Here is a 25,188-nt window from a genome sequence, read left to right on the forward strand (position 1 = left end):
GTCATAATTGCAAATGTTATATGCAAAGAAGGCGACTTTTCGAATCCTCCAAACAAGAAAAAGCGTTTCTTCATAAATCAGGCAGCTCATTAACTGCTCTATTTGGTCTTCTAATAGGAACTAATCCTGCTCTCCCTCGCCTGCCACAAGGCGAATATTCGTTCGTAAAGAATCTTGTAATGCTGGTTTTAGGTGCGATGCCGCGAATGATTTAGTTCGTTGGTAAATGAGTCTTGAAGGGGTTGTTAAGGAAGATCGGTCGCGTTTAGTTGGTCGACTGCATGCGCTGGCTAATTTCCTGGTCGTAAAGCTCGTTGGAAAATAAACTAACCCGAAATGCATAATACATAAACCGCAATCAGATTATCTTAAACAAAATTTATTAACGTTCGCATTATCAGCGCATCGCATAAGCGCGCCCGACTATCGTTTTGTTTTGCTAGCGGTGGTGATGTTGATGTCATGCCACTATCAAGAGAAAACCCTTTTACGACAGTCTTAAATTACACAAGAAGGTGAACCGAGACGTGCTTCAGTTTATGGCGTTTAATAATTATCCAACTCGGTATTATAAACGCCGCTCTCATTACGTCCGACGTAAATACAACATTGCAGTTTCGGTGACACCAATTCGATAATGTACAGGCTCCTGATGCTGTAAAACCAGAATAACAATAAAATCACGTTGTAAATTAAACTTTGGGTTTACGACGCCGCAACTTTGCGTCGCGTCTCAAGTTAACAGGGAGTTACGTTGATTGATATATTCACCTTTTTTTTGCGTTTTGACGCCCACCAAGCTTGGTCATTTTGCGTTCTCAGTTTGAGCTCGCGAGATGAAAGGAATCGTTTTTGTTTGAGGCATTTTTGTGCTGAGTAAACGTTTATGTAATTGCTTTAGAGATCCAATTATTCACCCTCTGATAATTCTTGGAAATTTCTGCTGTTAATTTCCCCCCGGAGCGTGTGTTAATATTTTAGAGTAAAAATGCATTCGAATGGATCATTTTCCGTTGGTGAGAAAAAACGGATAACAACGCGTCGCGTAAAATATTGAAACGCGGTAGTCAAGCTGAAAGGTTGTGTATACAAAAGAGATTTATTCTAACAAAAATACGCAAGACTAATGAAGATAAATATAAAGCTCGTCCGGGTGTTTTGATCTAACCATGAAACAAAGCACTTTTCCGACGTTTACCCTAAATGGGCAGCAGTGGGACTTTTCGATCGCGTTTTCCCATCAGTATCCGTAAAAGCCAATAAGCTGTTCACATGTCACGTCCCTGATAATTACCGTTTTCTTCGATAGGTAGAACGACGCCCCGAGTTCTATTTACATTCAGCAAGTTGGTGGCAAGTTAATAGATATCAATTTAATTAAATCCTGCGTCGCAGGAGAGCTACTTGGAGGGAGGGCGCTGTGGTCGAGATATCCGGGCGTGGATCTTTCCGTGACACGGGACTTAGTTAGGCCTCTAGAATTTCTGCAAATCCCACGATCTACTGCTCCCCATCACCGAGGGTTTAACCCGCACCGGACATGAAATGGGTAGGCATCGTTTTTGATGCTATGTTTTTATTTCCTCTCGACTCGAAGCTCGAAAAAAAAAGGATACTCGCAAAGACGCGCGCGTGGCTTTGAGTTATGTCGAAATCGACGACTCCGAAGTTATCTTATTTTCCGGGGGGCATTTAACATGGGGTGATTTTTCTTAATGCCCAACTTTCTCGCCGACTCATTATTCAAGGGATTTCTGCTTTTAAAAGCAGCTTGTTCAATTAAGCACTGTCTTGTTAGAGTTCATTTATTTTTCAATTTGCGGAGGGAGGCGCAGACAGTGGCCTGGAATTATGGTTCGAGATGTCGAGCTTGGACAGATGTGGCACATCAGCAATTGGATTAAGTCTCCGGCTCTATACGGATTGTCTTTGTCCGTTGATTCGCCTATTTTTTCCGCAACTAACGAGTTTCACAACACGGTTCCCGTCTCTCTATCTCTGCGGTCGTTTGAAATAATGACGCGATTTCCTTCTTGCTATTCAAGTAAACGAATCTCCTCTTTAAGTTTGAGAAGAATTAATCCGACGACCCCCTCTTTATTTAATTAAATTATAACACATCCACCAATCTAGAGCTTATTAATCCGACAAGCTGACACGGCAAAAATAATACTCGACGCCCACCGACATAATTAAAACGCGCGACTACAACAGAAACAAGAAGAATAAATCCAAGAGTGTCGTCCTCTCTTTAAGAGAAACACTCGTGCAAGACGACAGATACAATGTATAATGGCGTATTGTGGGCGACCTCGTCGTAGACAACTGAAGAGTTCTCAGGATAGACGTGCAAAGATGTAGAGTGCCACTCGAGCTTATGCCGCGCGTGACGTGGCATGGACGCGGACAAAGACTCGAAAGCACTCAACTCGCTTCCTGGCCCTATCTCTTTTCCTGATAACTATTAACAGCCTTGCATCCAATTATTTTTTCAAATCGGCTTTTTCAACGATCCGCCAATCACATCACGACGTGTGTGTGAGGAATCGATAACGAAGACGCGAACCAACACGTTCGCCCTCTGACGTCTATTTAACACGCGTCCTCTAACTAAAATACCAAACGTGCCCCAAGAATCCTAATTTCGCTGCAGTCAAAATTTCAACGAACTCGACGACGAAAATTCCTGACCAAACCCGAAAAATTTAAGTTACAATTTAAGCTTTTTTTTTCTTTTAGTCGGTTTTATTAGGCAACATTTACAGTTGGAAAAAATCGCAAGTTTTTGCTATGCTTACTCTGGGGCGTACGAAAACAATACGCTGCATTGCGACTTTGCGCGGTGTATAATTATATTCTACGAACCGTAAGATTACTAAAAAGCGATTGTTTGCAATAAAAATACAGGGTGTCCCAACGGTTTTTGGGACTTGGAACACTCAATACACAAATTCAAAGTAATAATTTTCCCAAGTTTCATTGTTTTAGGATCAAAACTATCAAAACTACAAGCTTAAATAGAAAATATTGAAAATTTTTAGCTCGCCTTGATAATTACAATTTCTAAAACTTCTGTTTCTTGTTCTAAATTATTAGGATTTAGGACATACAATGGATAATCCAAAAATAGTAATCATCCCAAATTTCATTGCTGTAGCACCAAAATTATCGAAATTCCAGGAGTTAATAGAAGATATTAAAAACTTATAAGCTCGCCTTAAAAATAAAAATTTCTAAAAATTTTGACTACTGCTTTAAATTCTTGGGATTTTTTTGAAGAGTCAATACACAAATTCAAAGTAAAACCCTTTCCAAATTTCATTGTTCTAGCATCAAAACTATCAAAACTACAAGATTGAATAGAGGTTATTGAAAATTTTTCATTCGCCTTGAAAATGAAAATTTTTAAAAATTGTGTTTGTTGTTATAAATTTTTGGAATTTGGGACAGTCAAATGAACAACTTTGAGATAATAATTTCCCCAAATTTCATTGTTTTAGTATCAAAACTATCAAAATTACAAACTTGACTAGGAAATATTAAAAAAAATTACCTTGCCTTGAAAATGAAAATTTCTTATAAAGATTATGTTCCTTGTTCTAAATTTTCGGAATTTAGGGCAGACAATAATCTAGTCAAATATAGTAATTTCGCCAAATTTCATGACTGCAACATCAAAAATAGCACTAATTTTTATTAAAGATATTATAAGTTTTGGACTCGCTTTGAAAATAAAAAATTTCTAAAAATTATGTCTACATTTTAAATTTTTGGGATTTGCAAATGATCAACTCCAAGGTGGTAATTTTCCCAAATTGCATTGTTCTAACATCAAAAATATTAAAACTATAAACTTGAATAAAAAATTTTGGAAATTTTTAGCTCACCTTGAAAACTAAAATTTCTAAAAATTGTGTTTGTTGTTCTAAATTTTTGGTATTTGGGACATCCAATAAACCAGTAATTTCCCTAAATTTCATTACTATGGCGTTAAAAATATGAAAATTACAGGAGTTAATAGAAGATATTAAAAAGTTTAAACTATCCTTGAAAATACAAATTTTTAAAAATTATGTCTACTGTTCTAAATTTGTGATATTTGGAGCAGTTAATGAACAACTTTAAAATAGCAAATTCCCCAAATTTCATGGTTCTAGCATCAAAACTGCAGGCTTGAATAGTAAATGTTGGAAATTTATAGTTTGTCTGGAAAATTAAAATTTTTAAAAATTGTATTTCTTCTTAATTTTTAGGATTTTAGGAATTGGCCAGGCCGAATTTAAAGGTAGATCCTTTAAAAATTGCTCTAGTTTGGACCCCATTTTAGTCTTGTTTGCTATGCGGTCTCATTTGGTTAGCGTTGAGGTTTGTGGCTTCTAGGTCTGCGGCCATTTAGGGCCAACTGATGCTGTCAATTTGATATTTTTAACAATGCGTCTGTACACCATAAATCACGGATTTTTTTCCGCAAAACTAAATGGCACGCACCACGGTTTGATACATTCGAGGGCAACGAGAGGAACCCCCCGAACAACAAGCAGCACAGCACAAACAATCCATAATTCAAGTTGCTAATGATGCCGCTGCCGCGACCAGTCGGTCCTGCAAGAGATAGATGAGAAGAAGGGACTGAAGGGGAACGCCGAGGAAAACAGCAAAAATAAATGACAGCGTGTTAAAGCCGCGCTTCTCGCTTCTCTTCGACGCTGATTTGCTGAATTACTGATGAGAAGACGTCGTCATTAACTGGTAATGAGACTCCGATTTATATTAAACGATTTCGATAAAAAAAGTGGGAAGTAGAAGAAAGGAAAGAACTTATATCCCCCTTGAATTAATCAAGAGCAACTATTTCCTCTTGTGGAGATAATTGGAATACCTAACTTCGCTTTATTTCCTCGTGGCAATAGATAAATAATTGAGATAAAGTTCTGTTGTAGTATGATTAATGTGGGGATCTTAAGACAGAAAACTGATGAAAATTCAATTCGTGACCGAGAGGAATAGGGAAACTTTCTTAAGTATATACACTTGGTAGAAATTACAAAGCGCATCGATAAATCACTAGTAGTAAACAAGCTGGTCGTTGCACGTGTACATTTTTATTACTCAACTAAATTAATTGGATCGATATCTGAGAAAACCAGACGCGATTTCAGCCTATTATTACGTACAGCCATTAGATTTCTTATATATAGCCTTCTTAATATAGTCGTTAGAGTCCGTAATGCTCTCACCAGAAGCCCTCCAACCTCTGTTAAAGGCGATAGACAAAATTGATCGCGATGTTCTCCACCAGACCCCACGATATAAATATACAAGACGCCAATATCATCATTGGAATTCAGGAACCTTCTAATAACTTCACCAAGGGAGTCATTCAAATCAAATCCCAGCCCGCAATTACCCCAAATTATGTAGATTAAAATCGTTGTGTTATGAAAGATTTCTTTCCCTTGTGCGAATCTAGTTGAACTTCTCGCCTTCAGATGACGACACTACTTATCTCACCCCAACACCTTCACTTTCGTTTTGATTCCGAAAATCTATTATTGCGACTCATGCCATCCGACTATAATTAACATGTCGTGTTTGTTGCCTTCTTTCATTATCAATTCGCGTGGATCAGTTTTTTGCACGGCTCTATTAATTCCTGTTGGTTAAACATCCAATTAAAAATCTTCCTGTTGGGTGAAATATGGAGGAACCATCGACACGCTTCAGGCCCGTAAAATTTTTTTGTCGGCTATCTTCATTGTAAAATCTCGTGCTGTCAACAGCACGGGACGCGCCTCAATATGCAGTAAAAAGGGTCACAGCTGATAACAATTAGATAAAAATTTGCTACGAGATTGACCCGGTATGGCGGGAGGTTAGTTCTCATTTTTTATGGATGTTAAATGGGGCCCGGGGCGGTTCCAGGAACTGGAAGAAATGAAAAACCTAGTGAGTGTTATATATTCATAATGCAATTTCGTATGGAGTTGAGCGCCGTGAAGCTTTTGTAAGGGTGCTCCTACTACCTAAAAGTTGATGCTCCCGGGTTAAATAATTAACTCGGCGTTCTATAACCGAAATTGGGTGGTCGTAACGCAAATACCCGATACGACGCCAGATGGGTTGCCTGCATGCAGGTGCTCGAGATAAATGTTTTACAGGGAGCATTATTTACCTCGGCGCCAGCAGACCCACCTTTCCTATCGATTCTCCTTCCACGACAAACATACATTTTCCATAAAATAACCGCAGGTCTGTTTATTACACGGAGGAAAGGACACCCAAGCCGCGTTATTATTCTATTTATGGGAAAACGTCCCAGGAATGCATAAATCGACAGGAAACAAGAAAAATCGGCGACGTGCCCAAAAACCCGGATTTATTGGTCGAAATAAGATAAATCGCTTGATTTTTTTTCACTCCGACCAATTGTCGGTCTCCCTTTTCCGATACCTTCATGATGGATCGGCCAAATAAATCTAATTAAGCCATGCAAACAACAAAAAATACAAGAGAGTTTTTTCGACGTGCGACACGCGCGGAAGATGAACGCGAAGAAGATGAGTAGAAGGAACAGGGTCAAAGTGCTCAAGAGCTCCACTACTCATCCAAAGTCGTGATTAACGAGAAAAGCGCGATACATGCTCGAGATTTTTTTCAAGCGTCATTATTATCGTCATCATCTGCGCTTTTACAAGGAGAAATATTGTTCAGAGTTGTTATACGAGTTGACACAGCAAACAGAAGAGACATTGGACGAGAGCACCGTAATAACTATTGAGGTATTGCGAACTACCGATAAACTCGAGTTCAACTCCTGACACAGCGCAGTGCATGCAAAATGTCCACAAATGTGCTCGATCTAACTTTCTAACCCAAATTGATAATAACAGTGTGTAAATAGGCGAGGATCGGAGCCTTTATAGACATTACCGCAAATTATAGGGGAACACCCCAACTCTAAATATTTGCCGGAACAAAAGTTTGACCGCCCACGAGCTGATCTTTGTCCGAAACTTGCCGGAAGGGAAAATATGCCGCTTTTCCAAGACCATTCCGGTTTATTAAAAACTTAACGGAAGAATCGATAGAAATGTCAGTCAAAAAGGTGCCTCATCCATTTATAAATGTTGCGCGGTCTCACGACTTCCTAGTATCGTGATTTTAATTTCAAATTGAAATTCCCTCCAGTGAAATAATTTATCCTCCGCTCGGGATTCCCGTAAAAAATAATTCAACGTGGACTGTTTGAAAGGCCGCCACATCTGGTTAATAAAATGTCTTATTGGACCTCGTGGTGATTATTAATTTTTCCCCCAAGCGAGTCAAGAGTCCCAGTCCGGGGGCTTTTAAGTCGTCCCTTGAATAAATTTATCCTTTCGCGTGTGCTCGACATTATCCATGCATGAATATATGTATGCGAATGTAGAAGTTGTACGACGAGATGCAGTCGAGCCGTGTTTTCAGCTACAGACACGCGTTAATTTGCATGTATTTCGCTTAGTGTAACCGCTCCGATCCTTGAGGGAAAATCGCTCGGCAGTCTCAGTCAGTGTGTGATGTCTCTATATCTATGTTTTATTCTCTCTTCTTCTTTTTACCGCGTCTTTCTGTCTTCCGACAAGTCAAAGCGTTCAAAAGCGGCGTCGTTTTAAAAGTGGAATAATATTTTCCTTTTTTCGATGAAGACGCGCGCGGGAAACAGCTTCCACTCAGCCTCGCGGACTTGATAAAATATTTTAATCAACGTCTTTATATTTCTGAGTTTTATTCCTCGATAACGTCGCCGCGGCATTACTCTTGTGATGATTCCGAGGCGAGACGCTTTTTAAATTCGTCCGCTTCGAAACACCTAGATAAGAACGCTTAAGCTCGATACTCTGATTTTTATTTATTTTCTTCTCGGAGCGCTTGCTAAACCTGACTGTATTTGGACAAATTTCGTGCATCAAAGATATACACTCGCTCCAATTTCAGAATTATTTCTCAAAGACGAAATGCTGCAGCCTTTGGAGATTTCTCCACAATGACATTCACAATTTTTGCTCTGATTTTCACGAAAGTGCAATTAGCGGATTTTGTGTTAGTGCTGGGAGGAAAATTTCAAATTTGTAGTGATGATGGAGGGAGAAAAAACGTCAATTCTGATGGGACCGTGGCGAATGCGCCACGTGCCGCGATTTAGGTCACGAATTTTCAAACCGGCGAAATATCATTCATTCGGGACGCAAGTTTTTGCCTGTGATCTTCATCGACGACTGAAATTGCATTAGCGCTGATAATCGACGGCGGAAATGTGATTTTTTAAATTGAAACTGAAAGTTTTGCCGTGGGATGGATTTTAATGAAATATTGATAAATAAAATATAGGACAGGTTGTCTTTTCGTATTGGGAAAGTGACTCGTTGAATTGAATTGGTACGAGGAGATCGGATGTCAGCTGTCAGGAGCACATTCGAGGATATGAAATATTCACCGGTGATTCATTAGGGAAGTTGTCTAATTGTCCCATTTTTGTTCAATTATGAGCACTTTCGTCTTGTAGGCGCGAGCGACAATATATTCAGCGGCCGAAAATTTGGAAAACAAAGAGTTCGTTAAATCGAGGTTTCCCTGGAAGATCTCATAAAGGGGTTGGGGCTTAAAAACGGGCAGTTAATCAGAGTTTCTTTTGTCAGCTGAACGTTGGTAGACCTGATGACGTGACAGTTGACTCATTACTGGGCTCTTTTTAATTAAAACATCTGTAACAAAGTTTAGGATTACGTAGAAGCGAGCGCGACGGTGATATTTTATTCTACGTAGCTTGACTTAACTTTTGAAAACAAACTTTTATTGTCAAATCGCTGGAATCAACTTTTGTTATAAATCATTTCACGGCGAGGGTGAAAGGGAGTACTTTTATTTTAAAGACGATCCACGTTCTGCCGCGAACATAAACATATTTTACGTGGGCATAAATCGAATTACAAATTGAAAATTCAGCTCTTTATCTTTTATTATCTAGCTGTGATATATTTTCACCTTAAGTTTCCGTCCGGGGCCCCAACTTTGAAATTAATTCTGACGAGTCGTCTCGCAACTTTTTTCATCCCTTTCGTGCTGTTTGTTGGTCCGGTGAAATTTAAGCGGTCATTAAGCTAATTTTAATTAAAAATGTATCTCGTTTAGCAAGACATTACGCATAAAGTCGTATAACATCGCAAGTGGCATGTACCTTCTGCCACTGACATATAACAACCACCACTAATTACCAACAGCCCTCCCAAAGCTGTCCCGAACTTGTTCGCCATCCGAGGACCCCCGTCCACGTTTTTCACCCCATTTAAATCACCGATAACCGCAGATTTTGCCAAAAATCCGAAAAAACTACGCCGTCTACTTAGGTAGATATTCACTGTTTAAATCCGGGCAATATAAAACCACAAAGCTTCGCTATTTAAATACCCCTTTTGCCTCCGCACATCTTGTGGCGAACAAACGAATATTTAACGCAAGGATTCCCGCGAAATTCAATTAAAACAACGAATTCAGACGACAACTTTATAAAACTCATGATTAAAACATGTCCGAACGGTGACGTCACCAACATGGCCGATTAAATTCGTTTTTTTTCATGGTCGCCCACGTCGCTTTGGAATAGTTGTGTCGTGTATTGGAAATGTTTGATCTAAATAAAAATCCGGAAAAGGATTCCGGAAAATTGCTTCCATTGCAGTGTTTAGCTTTATATTTTGGAATAACTTAGGTAAAAAGCGGCTCACATGCTTAGATGCCGTGATTCAATCAAATCGAACGATAACATCAAACAATAAAGTTAAAAGCTTAGAGATTCGTATTTTTTCGTGAAGCAAAAAGACGACACTGAAAGTTTCGGATTAATCGCAGCGGGAACGAGGACTAAGAATCGAACCACTCTACAGTTACAATAGATGAGACACGTTCGGTAATGGCGCACTTCCGGACACGTCACCTGCTGATAGAGCTTCATTGGATGATAAATGTACGGGAAAGTCGTTAGGTGCCTTCTAAAATAGAGTTCTGGAAGAGGAATTTTGCTCAAACTTATTAATTCAATTTTTCTCGATGTCTTCAACAGGAAACAGAGACAAACGTTTTCTTAATATTAGCTGACTGCTGAAGGTTCCCTCGTAAATAATAGCTAAGGTCAAATTCAAACCCTTTCAAAGTTTCGTGCAGTGTAATCAAAGATAAAGCTGAAAAATTAACTAGATAGGGCGAGGATGAAAGCAATGGGTTAGCTTGATAATGTACCCAATTATTTGTCACAGGGAAGATAAAGAGTGCGGGTTTTTATCGCGGCACGTCCACAAATTATCTAAATCTATTCAAGCGGGAATTATCTTGTGCAACATTCATTTTCCATAGGTAAGTTTGGTGGATTTTTTTCCGTTTAGATGTGGTTGGATAATTCCGTGCCTGTATTAGCTTTCTTTTTGGCGGCGTCGTTTAAAACGTAAATTTTCGTTTGGTGTGTCGTGTCCACGGGAAAAACGGTGGAAATAAAAATGAAAAGCAATTTTTCCATGCACGCCAATTTACATACATTATGTGGAACGGTTCTCCACTTAAAAAAGGTTTGGAATGACTCGTCACTTTTATATTAAAAAATTCGAAATGAAACACTAACTCGTTGTCGGGCGTGCGAGAAAACTCGTAATCCCACTCTGTAAATGTGGACAGCTAGTTGTTTAATGAAAGTCCCAGAGGATATCATATTAGCATCCAGAGAAGTAGGGCCGCGTTTCCTCTCGGGATTCCGAACAACCTCCAGCTTTAAAGCCGAGGCATTAAACATAGTCTTTGCAATTACACTTACTGAAGCAATAAAACCAGACAAGCGACTACTCTCTCTAGCTTTTGTTGCAATTTCGCCTTCATGAGCGATTGTATTTTGAAAATAATCCTCGGAGATTTCCGCGTTGTCGTCCTTTTTCCACGCAACTACGAGTGTTTCTACTCTTAATAGCACTAATCTAATCCGACCCAACTTGTAAATCTTACTAGGTGAGTGCGGACCTATTCTACATTCAACCCATGTCTACCATAATTCAATAGTTCACGAGGCCAAACAACGCGATACACGGCTTTCTGTGGCCGACCTCACCACGTGCTAAATTGTCCGGCCGCCAACATGCTTATAACTTTACAAGAACCTACAAACTCTAGCCGTTCTAGCCCGGCGCCTCCACCATTATCAAATATTCATGTTCAAACTGATGTATCTTTCAAAAGCGTAATTAATTGACCGGAAGCCGTGTTAATCTGCTAGGACGAGACCGGATTAGATGTTAATATTAACGAGACAGGGGCTAATCTTAACTCTTACTTTTTCCACGGTGAGTTTTTACGGCCTTACAGCCTTAACACGATTAAAGGCAAACTCCTCTAACTACTCGACTTTTTATAATTTCAGACGCGCCAGGCGACTGCCGGAAGTGGCAAGTTTTTAAATTAATAAAGAAACTTTGGGAATTCATATTGCGATAAGGCGAAATAATGCTGGGAAATTTTCCTTACAAAATCGGTAACGTCTTAGGCTGTGATGTTTTCGTGCTGGAACTATTTGGCTTCCATTACTGGGGCCATCATTTCTGACATTAAAGAGAATATCATACATGATAGTAAAGAATCTCGTCGATAAAGCATATCATAATAAAATGATATATTATCTCTCCTTTGTGCTGCACGGTCTAAAATTGATTAGAGGTTTAAAATCAATTTTCGACGAGTTAAAAATTGCTAATAACTGAAGGGATAAAGTCGCTATTATTCTAGATGTGGGTAGATGTCCTAATGTTTCGCAACGTTGAATAAAATGTAGGAATTAAACGGAATTAGGCAAGTGTGAATGTTTCAGTTGCCTGTAGAAGTCGTTTCTTTGTTGTTGGTTTATTGTTGTGTCAAGACAAACACGTTAGGGTTCTATAATTTCGTAATGTCATCGAGTGTACGTGTGTAAGAGTGTAGATTTTATTCACCGTAACTCCGAAATTCCGTTTCCAAACACACATTGTTTCCCGTTTCCATGATTAATATTTTCAACCGTGACGGCCTTTGTAACCGCTGCTATAACGAGCATAAAGCGTCGGATTATTATACTGTTTAATTCATTACATTGCCTTTAAAAGGCATTATACAAATAAATTATTGCATGTTTTTGCCGCACGTATTACATCCGAAAGTCTATTCGGGAATAGTTTTATGGTCGTTATAAATTCGTTCGTAAAATTCAGCGTCTCCATGCTTACATAACATTAGACGGGAACAATAACACACACAATTATGTTCACTAAATGCAGCTCTTCAACAATAAACGCCGACGCCGTCATAAATACTTCAGCGCGATTTCGAGAGGGTTGTTTTAATATTTATCCAATTGGCCGTGAGCAAATAACACTTGGCGGTTCGGATTTGTACTTTTTCGGTTCGATTAGTTATCGAACGGGCCCTAATCGCATCCGGGAAGCCCCGAAAACGTCAGGTGTCGAGTTTCGTTAGAGAACATCCACAACGAAACCCTTCTTCAGCTGTAGAGGATTTTAAAACTTGATGAGATAATTGTATGGAGTGCACTAGCAGAGCTCGAACACTAACACTCTCTTAAATAATTGCCAGAGATTTTAACTTAATGTAATAGTTGAATGTGCGCCGAGAAAATGAGGTGAGAACACACTCGGCTAACTTTGCGCAAACTTGAGAGTGGAAGGACAATTTTTGCAGAATTAATAACGCGTTTCTCCGAAGCAAAAATAACGCAATCTACGGTATTATTAACGCAAAGAGCTAATAGCCCTGTGCGTCATAAACTCACAACTTTGAAGCAGAGCTGTCATTGTATTGATTGGATGCTTTCAACAATAATAACATGCTTTATTTCACGTCATAAACCTGTTAAACTCCATAATTATATTGAAAAAAGCGGTAGTGAAAAACACGATTAACAAAATCTAATTACTAGAATCAACTGCACTCCGACGCCTTAAAAATCCGGAAAACTTTCCCCGGTGGAGTGAGGCCTCCATAATTCACCGATTCACGTAAAAGTAGTTCTATATGCAAAAAGGGGGCGTCAGGGCGTCTATTAATTATTTGTTGCGCAATTATGCGGGTTCAGTATGCATGCTGGCCACTCCGATCCATTTTCCGGTTGAGTTGGTATCCGGTTGCGTATCCCCGGCTCCTGATAAATTGCCTGACTTGGCGCTAGTGGCAGGTAATTCACGAGGAACTTTAGAAATTCTTACTTCTTAACACTTTTCCTCCACCCTCTTCTAACTTTCTGTTCTTGGAGTGTTTGCTCAGTTGAATCACATATACTTCTGCCACATAATGGCCGTAATCGAAAGAAAATTGCTTTGAACTTTTCGAGGTCAGTCAATACATGTGCGATTTACTGTATGAAAAGTGTTTTTCTTCCGAATTGTTCACTTATAACTCCGGAAAGTTTAGTATCGGAAAGAATTTGCCATTACGGGCCATTCACGAGTTGCCCGGATTTTTCTAAAATTGCGAGTAGTTCGTTAATTGGCGAGTTTTGCGGTGAGAGTAAATTGGCAACCCTCGGAATTATTTAGCAATTAATTACGTAAAATTATATCGCCTCAACACCCATGAAGTTGGAGAATTAATGGGGGTTCACGTAATATATATTTCCTAAATGAATGCAAAGACTTCTACGGATTTGAATAGTTTTTGAATTTGCATTGTAAATACTCAAATCAGTTTTTAGAATTTCTCTGTTGGTATGTAAATGGATTGTCGTCGTGCTTTGTTGGAATTGTCAGTGTACAAGAGCTGTGTAAATAAAATTTCATTATTCCTCCCTTTTTCGAGGGAAACGGTGCAGTTCAATTTTTAATTACCATAACGCACAGAATCCGCCGAACTTGATGGATTCGTAAAGTTTTTTAGTAGACAAACTTGGTACACGTGCCACGTCGTAAATTCGTAACGTCCAAAACAAGCTCCTCTGCAATTTTTCGGGATTTTACCATTTAATAAATCTCGTTAATAACTTGGGATTTTTTCATCGCAACGTGCATAATCCTCGTACTTCGTTCCATGTTGGCGCTTGTCGGCGCCCGGATCCCGGAATCAAAGCGCCCAATTTGTTGCTCGTTATAAAATAATTAAACTAATATCAGCGTCTTTATTGTTGCCGCGGCAAATTAGAAATTAAAATTGGAAGTAACCCAAGCAGAAAAACAGCGAGTCGATGTTCTCTTCACGATATCAGATTTCGTTCCAGCATCCCAACGGAACGCGGCAAACAACTTACCAACTCTTGATTATCCTTAAAAACGCTTGTCTGGGGAAATCAACTAATAGTCCAGATTTTTAACGTCGGTATTTGCTTCGGTCAAGTTAATTTTATTAATAAAACGTTTGTTGTCTTTATAATTTCCAAACGTCTCTTGTGTAATCCCATAATTCGCCTTAATGGAAGCCATCTGGTGCTCGACGTCTATTATCCTTTTTTGTCTTCATGTCGATGCTGAAAGATTTGAAATTAATTAGTGCAGCAAAAATGACAGCGCCTCTCGCTGAAATGTCACGTATTTCAGCCACGTATTAAAGGAAGCGTAGACTAAAATTGCAAAATCTGTTAAATTAATTTCATGTTGTATCAATTAAATGCAGCCACATATGGAAACGTTCAGCTGAGCGACTCTTGAAAGAAAATATTTGTTTTCACTGTCGTAAAGTGATTTTTTTTCTGTTGACTCCACTTCTCACTTTTTCTCTAGAAAACAAGCTGTATACCCTAGGTAAATGTTTAATTGTTTGTTGTTTTCTAAGTCTGAGATTCGCGTTTTCTTATTTTAACTTTAAAACTGAGAAGTTTTTAATCGAAATGTTGACAGTTTCATCTTTTCTTCAATTTCCCAATTCGGCGAACACAAAGTTCGTACTTGAGTGCGTTGCCATTCAGGGAATTTATTCGATAAATTTGGGGATAAATAGAGAAAATCTGGGAGATCAAACAATTTCGGCGGATATGACAATTTGGACAATCTAAATCTAAACAATTCGAAAAAGATTTTATTATAGGAGTTATTTATTTTTAGATTGTAATTTTAATTCCGAGAATATCAATTTTTAGTATACGCTTCCGAAAATAGCTATTTTGCGGACTGAATTGAGTCCCTAAAATGAAACTTATCGGACTCAATCTCAAATCGTTGCTACGACCACTAAGAAAGTATTGTGATTCAATACAACAATTAAGCAACTTTATTTGGTCTAAAAGATATATAAATATGAATAAATTCTTAGATTTGTAAATAGGTAATTCTAACACAATTTTCTTCGCGTTTTCGGTATTTTTTCAGGATTCTGCTTTTATGCAAAAAATCGTATTTTTTAGGTTTATTTTAAACAATCTGATAGTTACTATGGTGACCTGGTTTGTTTTCGGGAGTTTTAACTAAAATCTGTTGTTTGTAACACACGCACCTAAAAAGTTTTTGCGGACTCCGCTAAAACAGCAGCGATTAGTCCGCTAAAAAACTGTCTCAAGCTTTTTAAATTCTTAGATTCTGGGATACTAAATAATCTGAGAGAAAAAAATTTAAAAAACTTATAAAATCCAATAAATAATAATAAATGAATCTCAAAGAGACTAAAAATTCGAATCAATTGTATGAAGGAGCTAAAAGAACAAATTTATGAATGCGGAGATTGCAAAGAATTCAATAGTATTTTAGATTTGAAGGCATCGAAATAATAAGAAAGAATCTGAAAGTTCAAAATATCGGGAAAACATCCCACTAATTTAGGGAATTCAAGCATCTGTACAATCTTAACAATATGAAGAATCTGAGATCTGAAAGCGCATTATATAAATTTAATGACTTTAAAAAATCTAAAATATGTGAACAATTAGAACATAAATCTAATGCGAGAAATGTTTAAAAAACTCAATTTTAATATAATTTAAACTAAAGTCATAGCCGAAACCCAAGGTAAAAATTGTGCGTAAAAATGGTGGAGGCGCCAGATAAATAAGTTGTTCTCAAATCTTCGTAATAATAATTTCGGAGCCAACGTACATCGTTCTAAATAAAATAAAATATTTATATTCCCACAACGAAAACGAAACTTTCCACTTCTTTTTTAGAGAATAAATTGAGCTGAATGTCCGAAATGAAATTTCAACGTGACTAAATAGATCGCGAAACGTTCTTACAAGCAATAAAATTTCATTTCATTTCTTAAAAGAACTCTAAAGAGATTTTATTCTGGAATTGTAATAAACTATAGCTTAAAAGCGTTATTTGCTCGTTCCCCATTAGATGAAAACGCTACAATTTTTACAGAGTTATATTAAAAATAACAGCAGAGAAGATTTTAATATCTATTTCAACAGCGTTTATTTTGTATTCATAAAAGCATTCATTTAAATAAAATGTTTAGACCACAAAACTGGTAAGTTTAATTTTTCAGGGTCCGTATCCTGTGAAAAGAAAACAGCATTTTTATTTGGGAGAGTATAAACATGTTATATGAACATACATAATAAAGTCACCTTTCATTGCTCTTTGAAGTTGAATGTGCTTTAAGTTGTTCAGTTTAATTTTATGAGGTGTCATTTAAAACATTAGTAGTGACTTAAGTTGATTATCTTGTGCAAAAATCTCTTAAGATGTGTTTGGTTAGGACTCGTGCTAATTACCCCAACAAGTTATTTAATAATGTAACAGCGTGCTTGTCGTGAAATCAGATAAGCAAATTTAAATTATTAAGATTTATAAACGTCTGGTTTTATAGTAATGTATGTGACAATCGTGACATGTTAAGAAGACATAAACCTCACCCTTCCGCTCTTTATTATACTCGTTTCCAAAAACTTTGTCCATTTTCACTCTAAATTGTACAATTTCACGAATGATTACATTTTCGCCAGTGGCGTGCGGCTTGAAACTATCGTACTTAATTAATTCCCGATAACTGCTGTATGTTTACAATGTATGCCGCCATTATTAGTCAGGTAATTGATTCAATGGATGTAAATGTGTTAATTAACCGGCCGAATCGTCCCATCCATACAACGTAATCGTTAATTCAACCCCGATGATCATCTTCCAGAGAGTTTATTGTGCGGACCATGACGTTTCGCGTCCGGACTAATTGGACTGTCTTGCTCCTCGGGATGCAAATGTATCAATTATCCATGTGGATGGGTCCGTGAATGTGCAAGTATCGATCAAATTCGAGGTCTTACGAGATCGAGTCCGGTCAGTTATGTCCGAATGCTACCTGGTAATTGATCCGGTTCTGCGGTAGATATCTGCTCGGTCCGGCGTCCAGGCTCCTTGGGAGCCATTCCGCTGATATCCTTACGAAGACGTGTATCAAGGAAGGCACCTTAACGGCACCTTAGAGAAACGCTACATTTTCACAGATAAATAAACTATTAAAAGTTTTATTTGAATTCTCGCAGTCGACGTCTCGGTTCGAGCTCGTTTTACAATTGAAACGCCCAGCATCCGGAATTAGATATTATACGCCAAGACGGGTATTCTCTTTTTATATTTGATTTTGCACACTGCCGACGATAGAATTTTGACGAACTTTATTAAAATTGACACTTTTCGCAAACTTTCGCCATATTACACGCCGTTCTATTCGCTTTTCTGGATTCCCGACGACGACTCTTTAATAAGTGAGAAAAGCAAGCGCGCGCTTCTATTTACCGAAAAATAAGCTTTTTTAAATGTTAATTTTACAGGTACATTATTATCGATTTCAATTACTGGGCTTTTTAAAACAGACATAAATTTCGTTTTAGTTGTAATGTTAATAATTGGTATATTAAATAGAAATTTCTAATCAACCTAATATTGGTCACACATATTTTGGATTTGCTAAATTATGGAATTGTTAACGCAAACGATCCATAAAATATTGTTCATATAGAAAAGGACGTAAAATATTAATTTAAAAAATTTATTATGGAAAGGCCAAAACTATTGATTTATATCAATTTATAACCTACCAAATTTGGAATGAATGAAGAATAATTTTAATAAGAATTTAATTGGAGGGTATAAATGGTAATGATTACGTGAATAACTGTGCTAATTTATATAATTAATAAACGTGCTATAAATATACTAATATATTAACTTTCCGTATCGGAAAACTAATTGCCTATCAATTTTTAAGCTGGTAAACATTGTTAAATTTGAGGTGCTAATTAAGAACTATTTTTAAGAGCGACCGGGCTCTCAAAATAGAGTTTTTTAATGAAAATTTTGTCTATTGATGACACTGTAATTTCCTAAGTAATAATTTGACAGAGCTTCATTTATCTACATCAAAAGAGTAACATGTTTTCCTCATTAGCAAAAGGTGATCCGATATCTAATGTAGAAAAAAAATGTTGGCATGTTTTCAATGCGAATAAAATTATTTTTTGTCAGGGATTTGTGGTTAATGGTTGTTCGTGTTATTTTGTTTAGAAGAGTTCGGACGTTTTTAATTAATGCCTAATGATTTGCGTGTAAAGGATTTTTCGCGTGCATTTCGGCATTAAATGTAAAAATTCCCTCCTTTGTGAAAAATGTGCTCTAATCTGTTTATTGTTTCAGATCGAAGATGCAATGCTTATGTTTGATAAGCAAACAAATCGGCATAGGGGTAAGTCCACCATTCCATTAGTCCGATTTTAGTAAATAAGAGCCCACACTGTGTCGAATCGATGGTTGTTTTCGAGCATTAACGGAAATCAGCAGTCGCGACTCGAAAACAAATAAATACAATTTGCAATTTGGAGGAAAGTTCGTGAAAGTTCAGGGGAGGCAAGGTGAAGTGATTCCGGCTAATGCCGAGGAAGATGCGACAAAGTTGGTCGCCAAACTTGGCCATTTCCCGTCGTCTCTTTAACTGTACACGAAAATGTCACCGTGATCACCGTTATCTGACATTGCGAGGACCGTTTCAATTATTGAAATGCATTCCTACGACTTTTATTCGAAGTTATGGAAACGTCTCGCCATCAAAATCCGACTACAGAAATTGGCGTTCTGCCGCATCCGACATGACGTTTTATTTTTGTTTTGCATTGTTTTCGGTTTTTCTATGGTCCGACGAGTACGGACAATACAATGCTGACCCAGTAAAAAAAGTATCCACAAATTTTCCTTGATATTGCATGGAAGTGGGAAATTTGTTCCTTCGTGGTAACGGTCCGTTTTCAGTAATCTACTCCTAATTAAAGTCGGAATAAAACTATTTTTGTACGACTCTTCGGAATGGCAGTAACAAGCTGTCATACACCGCGAATTTACGACTTGCGTGTGTACTGAAAAACTTTAGCCTGTTCGCATTTAGCGGGTCAAGTGAAATAAAAAATTGCAATCGCCACCCATCCATAATCCAGCAATATATCTTGGAAGCGGAATTGTAGATTGAAATAGAGAGCAGCAACTTTGACCAGTCCGGTTGATCCGGGGCTTTATCCCCTGCTGTTCTACTTATCCTCTTCATTCATCCGAGTTAAATTCTCAGTTTCTATCTAGCTGGAAGTTAAATTATCTTGCTCTCTTATACATATTATCCCCTCTGAAACCGTCTTCGCCCTCATCTCCTTTTTTCATTCTCTCTCCGCGTCTACCCTCTGATCCAATCAACGGAAATATCGGATTGTTAATAAAAACAGGTTTTATGGACGACAAGAGCGCTTGATAAATGATCGGATCCTTCGGCTTCGCGCCGCGTGATTAATTAATAAACATTAAAAATAGTTTGTTGCTGGCGGAATTTTCGAATCGTGCGCGCATAATCCATCAATAAATGAGCACACCTTGGAAAGAACGATCAGCACTTTATCAAACTCCAGAAAATCAGTCTTGGCGATAATGGATAGCTGCAATAGTAAAAGTAGCATATGCATTAAGATTAATTGAAGCAGAATTAACGAGGCGCCTCCACCATTTTTAACATGAGTGTAAAACTTTAAAATATCCAACGCGAATATAAATTTTATAATATCATAACTCTGCTACAGTTATTGAAAAAGTTCATAAATGAGTAGTGCGGATCAGACTGTAATCCAATTATTGTCGAGTCCTGAAAAATTTATTTATTTTGATGGGTTGCTTTACGGCGGGAAGTGCTTATAGCAATCGTAATAAAATAAGACCGGTACGGTGTCCTGGTCTCATTTCTAAAATATGATTGAGTTGAATTGAATTTTCCGGAATTGAAAGTAAATCCCCGTTAGAAGCGAACTAGTGAAAGTTTTCGCCCTGCATTGAATGTCTTTTTTACGTTTTTCACGTTGTTTTCTCTTCGGAGGAGCTAATTTGCGAAAGTGGCCAGGATTTGTTGTGCTTAAAAATTCACGAGCTGCGGTGCTATTAGCAAGGGTCGAAGAGACGCCCACCCCTCTAATGATAGGATATTAGAGTGTGTATAATATCAGGTGGACGGGAGGAAGGCATTAAAGCGATTACCGACGACGCTAATGTGGCGCAGCCAGTAATTAAATCGCAACGACAGCAGCGCCATCGAGGCTAAAGACGGGTGATGTTCCCTCTTCGAATTGTAACACACACAGACACATAAAGGCCGATTCTGTACACCGCAATATCAGTGAAATACGGTTCCTGGTCGACCGGAAGTGGGATAGATATCCACATCCATTACACAACAGATAACAATGGGCTGGTTTAATTCACTTTTGTCCCCGGTTAAACAGTTTCCTTTGTTCGGATTATATTTACGTGTATTTGCTCGATTTATGTACGTCGCCTTAAACGCCTAGTTCCTCGATGGCGACTGCGTTTATCTTTTTATTAGTGCTAATGGACGCCTGCCTTCAACATTTTTTTCTCACTCCATCATTCACACCACTAATCCAATTTCCACGAGACCGCCGTTCACAATCCAAGATTCCCTCCCAGGATTTTCCTACGGTAATGACTGCCGAACAAACATCGTTAGGGGAGAGTCGCCCAAATCGGAACACCCCACATAAATCTCACTCATTTATAAAACCCACAAGAAAGCAGGAAGCTATTTTAACACGTGCTCGTTTTTTTCGTTACAACAACAAATTTAAATTTAACTTCCGCTGAGGGTCTTAAAATCGTAAATCGTTTAATGGAAGTAGCTATACATCGCACTAAAGAACGACTTTAATTATTACTTGAATGGGATTCGGTACACTTAAAAAACATTTCGTTCAATTAAATTAGCATTAATTGTGGCGACAAAACTTTTTCAGCGCTCGTGTAATGGATAAAAGCGTATGTGCTGGAAGTTTCCTTTATTTCGTGTTCAATACCACTGCAGTTGCACACTTGAAACTGTCACGATGACAGTTTTTAAATTCTCCGGACATAAAATCCAACCATTTTATAGTTCACCATCCGAAAAGTGCTTGCAGTTCTTTAAATTTATGTACCTTATTTTCGCGATTGTAAAAATGCAAAGCGTCGGGATTAAAAATCGCATAATCACTTAATTAAATGTGCCTGATATGATTAGCAAGTTGAGCGAGTGAGATTTATTTTCGGAAGCAAAGCTCATCGCCAATATAACGTAACAAAGAGCATCGTTTTTGCGTGAGCTGGTGCGTAAAACAAGTAGATTTTACAAAGGATTGTTTTCTAACGCATTCAATCCAAATAAAGTGTTCCGGCCTCGGGGGATATTTAATGGCTGAAAAGGTTTTAGTGTGTTTGGTTTAAATTTACCTTGCTTTCGCGTATTAATACGGCCTAATGTAATTATTTGGTTAATATGAAATCCTTAGAGAACCAGAGTGTTTTAAGCCAACATCACAACCACGATTTGTTTGTCTAGGTGTAAGAAATGGGTTGATATAGATGTTGAAAACAACGGAGATTTATCTATGGTTACAAACAACGATATTATGCTGACATGATAAAACAATTACCAAATTATCTCCTGTCCCCGTTTCTTTCTACTTCACATATCTGCGCACTTTCACGAATATTAATGGAAGGAAATAACTAAGCTCGGAAAAGCACGCGAAGCTCCGTAAATACATTGTTCATTAATTTTACTGTCCAAGAATTGTAACACGCACACTTTTAAGTGTAAACAAATTATTTTAAAACTTTTTTAAAAGGTGAATATCACAGCTTCTTCAACTTGCAAAAATAATGTTCAAAGCAATCTGGGGTGCTGTTACCGGCTCGAATTTTTATTTAGTTATTTATTCATCCGTGAAATTATACAGTCCTTTCAGCAAACAAAGGCCGCTTAAAGAAGAGAAAAACTGTCGCGTAAATAAATAACGCGATGGAAATAAATAACGAAGAAAAGGGAAATACCATAACTCATTATGTCGAAAGGGCTTCAATAATAGAAATTTAATTTTCCGGAAACCAGGACAGGTTTAATAAAATGTCTGTGCATCCCAATAGAGTTGAATGCTTAATGTTCAGCAAATATGGGTCTAAGTGGTCAAATACTGGCAATATGTAAAGCACCGGCAATCAAATGTATGTGCGGCCAATATTGGCCAACATTGACTAGTGTATCAACAATAAATATTGAGTCTCTGGCATATAAATATCTAAATTTCTATTTGACTGAAAATTTTAACACTAAAACTATGAAATTGTAGATATTCGACTTTCCAATCATTTATAATATTTGACAAATTGCAAAATTGAACCAAAATCTCTTCCATATTTTATGCTTCTATTAAATTTTTGCTGCTTTTTTTTCGCAACTGGAACTTTTAATGCGAAAATTCTCAAAAACATTACTTTCAATAAGGTTTGGGCATGAAATACATTTCACTTATTGTTTCTGCATATACAATTCCAATTGAAATAAATTCTTCAGTGTAGTCCGATTGTTTGCACGTAAGAATAGCAGGTACTTCATTTTTTTGTGTTTCAAGGAAGAAGTTAAATTTAATTTAAACTGCGCTCTCTCAAATTTGAAATTTTAGGGCAAGAGGAAAAGTTTTTGGAGTTTCTATCTTTGCCAATTTGCACCATACAATGCAAACCAAACTGTATAAAACGGAAACCGCGGTTAAATAAAAGATAAAAATTTAATTGACCAAAACGAATTAGAATCAATTTTTATGCTACCATAAAAATATCCACGAAAATAAAAATGCACACGTCAATTCGTTTCATTAATTAAAATTGCATTTCAACTCATAAAATTATATTTGAAAACGTTTTTTGTTATAATTAAATAAATAATTCCAAATTTTTGTTTTTAAGCGACATTTCTATTCAATAACAACAAAATTGATAGAATTAATAGAAATTTCATTTTAACAGTTGTCAAATTTGAGTTAATTTTGTTTTTTGAGTTCTCGATTTTCCTCCACTTTTGGGTTTCCACGTGCAAATTACCGCTGCCACCGCCGGCGGCGGCGTCGCCGCCACTCGTGTCTTATTGCCTAAGGTTGGGTAATGGTAATTCTGCGCAAACGGCAACTTCTAGTGACTCCATTAAGTAATTAATTTTGATTTGATGTGGTTTCTGTATTTTGGATTTGAATGGTTGTTGTAATAATAAATTCTGTAGGGCTAAAGTTTTGTAGTGTGTTGATGAGTAAAGTTCTGTGTTTCGATTGGTTATAGAATTCGATTATGTCAGTCGGATTGTGTTTGGAACAGAGTAAAGTGCAGTATGCAAATAGTGGTTGTCCAGGGCCAAGAGTAAACCACCTAAATTGGTTCATTGGCTTAACTACATAATAATTCAAGACCTAGCAAACATGTCATATCCAGGTGTATAATCGTGGGAAGTTGGTTGGTTTCTGCTTCAGGGTTAACTAATTAATATCAGTCGATGGCAGTTAACGTAGAACTATTGCATAATGCATAATCGCCATCGAAACTCGAGTTCAATGCAATAACAGTGCCAGCCTATACACATCCATTCCTCGAGCTCAAGTCCGACCTAGGTATTCTCCTCTACGTCTCATTAATTTGATCATGACGGCGAGACCATTGAGGATTTGTGCTCCGCGTGAATTGCTACTGTTTGTTATTGATATAGTTAAATTCCCATGTCGCTCGGTCACTGTAACGAGGGTACAACGGCTTCGTTCCACTCTGGCTTAAACCTGGCAGATGGTGGTCGGATTTATGGATTAATTTGACAGGATCCTGGAGGATCACACCTCCCACTTGTAACAGAGCTCATATTTCTGGACCGTTAAGCGCAGCCAAGTGCGAAAAGAGTTCTTCTTCTAACAAGGCCGATCATTATCCTTAACTCCGACACATTTCGTCTACTAACAAGCAATAATGTTCACGTGTGTGTGCGGTGCAATCCTGACACTGCATGTGTCCGCTCATTAATTCGTGTTTATAACCGCGCTTTGAAACCGCAGCCAGTCGTCCAGCCGACGCTTGATTTGCGGTGTGTTCTGTGTGTACGTTTATTTGTTGAATAAATTGCCTTCTGTGCACGCATGTATATTTAATTGATCATTATGGCCAGTTTTACATGCAGAAATTAACGCTGCCACGATGCATGACATAGCCCACAATGATTGGATTGCGAATTCGAATTAACGAAGACCACAACGTCATTTTCTTTTTCAAATGTTACGTTTTCGAACCAAACACGCTGCTAATGAGAATTTCTGGCACTATTCACGTTGCGATTTTAACATCTGTCTCTAATGATAGGCACCTATCTCCCGAATGCCAATTTCGCCTGAAATTAACAAAATTCATACGACTTTATTCAACTTCTTTCTCCTCACGATTTTTTTTTTATTATCTAAGGGCAACATTACAGATGCTAAATTCAGTTTCTAACTTCGATTAAATACTTAACATCGTGTTAAAGTGACATGTGATTGTTTTTCCGCCAATCAAATGTTAGTAATCGTCAAATTAGTTGCGAGATTAACTTAATTTCAATTAAATTTATGTTAAAACGGTCTTAAAGTTTGAATTAAAATAGCTAATCATGAAAGTACAGGCACACTTGATTCGTTTTATCTTGAGTTGATTCTGCGTCGTGTTTCATACAAGATTTTTTCTAATTAAATTAAGTAACATTTAGTAACTGGAACACTGTTAGAAAAATCATTCAATTACATTATGGAAACGTGATCTGGAATAAAAGGACAAATTTTGTTAACCAGGCCAAATTAAATGACAAAATTAAAAATATAGATAACATACGTTACCTATGTAAATTCAT

The 25,188-nt window shown here is 37.5% G+C and overlaps 1 protein-coding gene across 6 annotated transcripts in view; it reads left to right on the forward strand.

Annotated features, from left to right (window-relative positions):
• Positions 1–25,188, forward strand: part of Rbp6 (RNA-binding protein 6) — a 223,188-nt gene that overhangs the window by 172,173 nt on the left and 25,827 nt on the right. For all 6 annotated transcript variants that reach the window (XM_088046732.1, XM_088046734.1, XM_088046735.1 and 3 more), the window contains one exon: positions 18,615–18,663. In XM_088046732.1, the coding sequence (XP_087902858.1) occupies positions 18,615–18,663 (49 nt within the window). The remainder of the gene's footprint in view (positions 1–18,614; positions 18,664–25,188) is intronic.

Source organism: Gnatocerus cornutus, chromosome 9 (genome assembly GCF_029298725.1).
Source record: "Gnatocerus cornutus isolate USDA-ARS CGAHR chromosome 9, icGnaCorn1.1, whole genome shotgun sequence".
In the NCBI taxonomy this organism is placed as follows: domain Eukaryota; kingdom Metazoa; phylum Arthropoda; class Insecta; order Coleoptera; family Tenebrionidae; genus Gnatocerus; species Gnatocerus cornutus.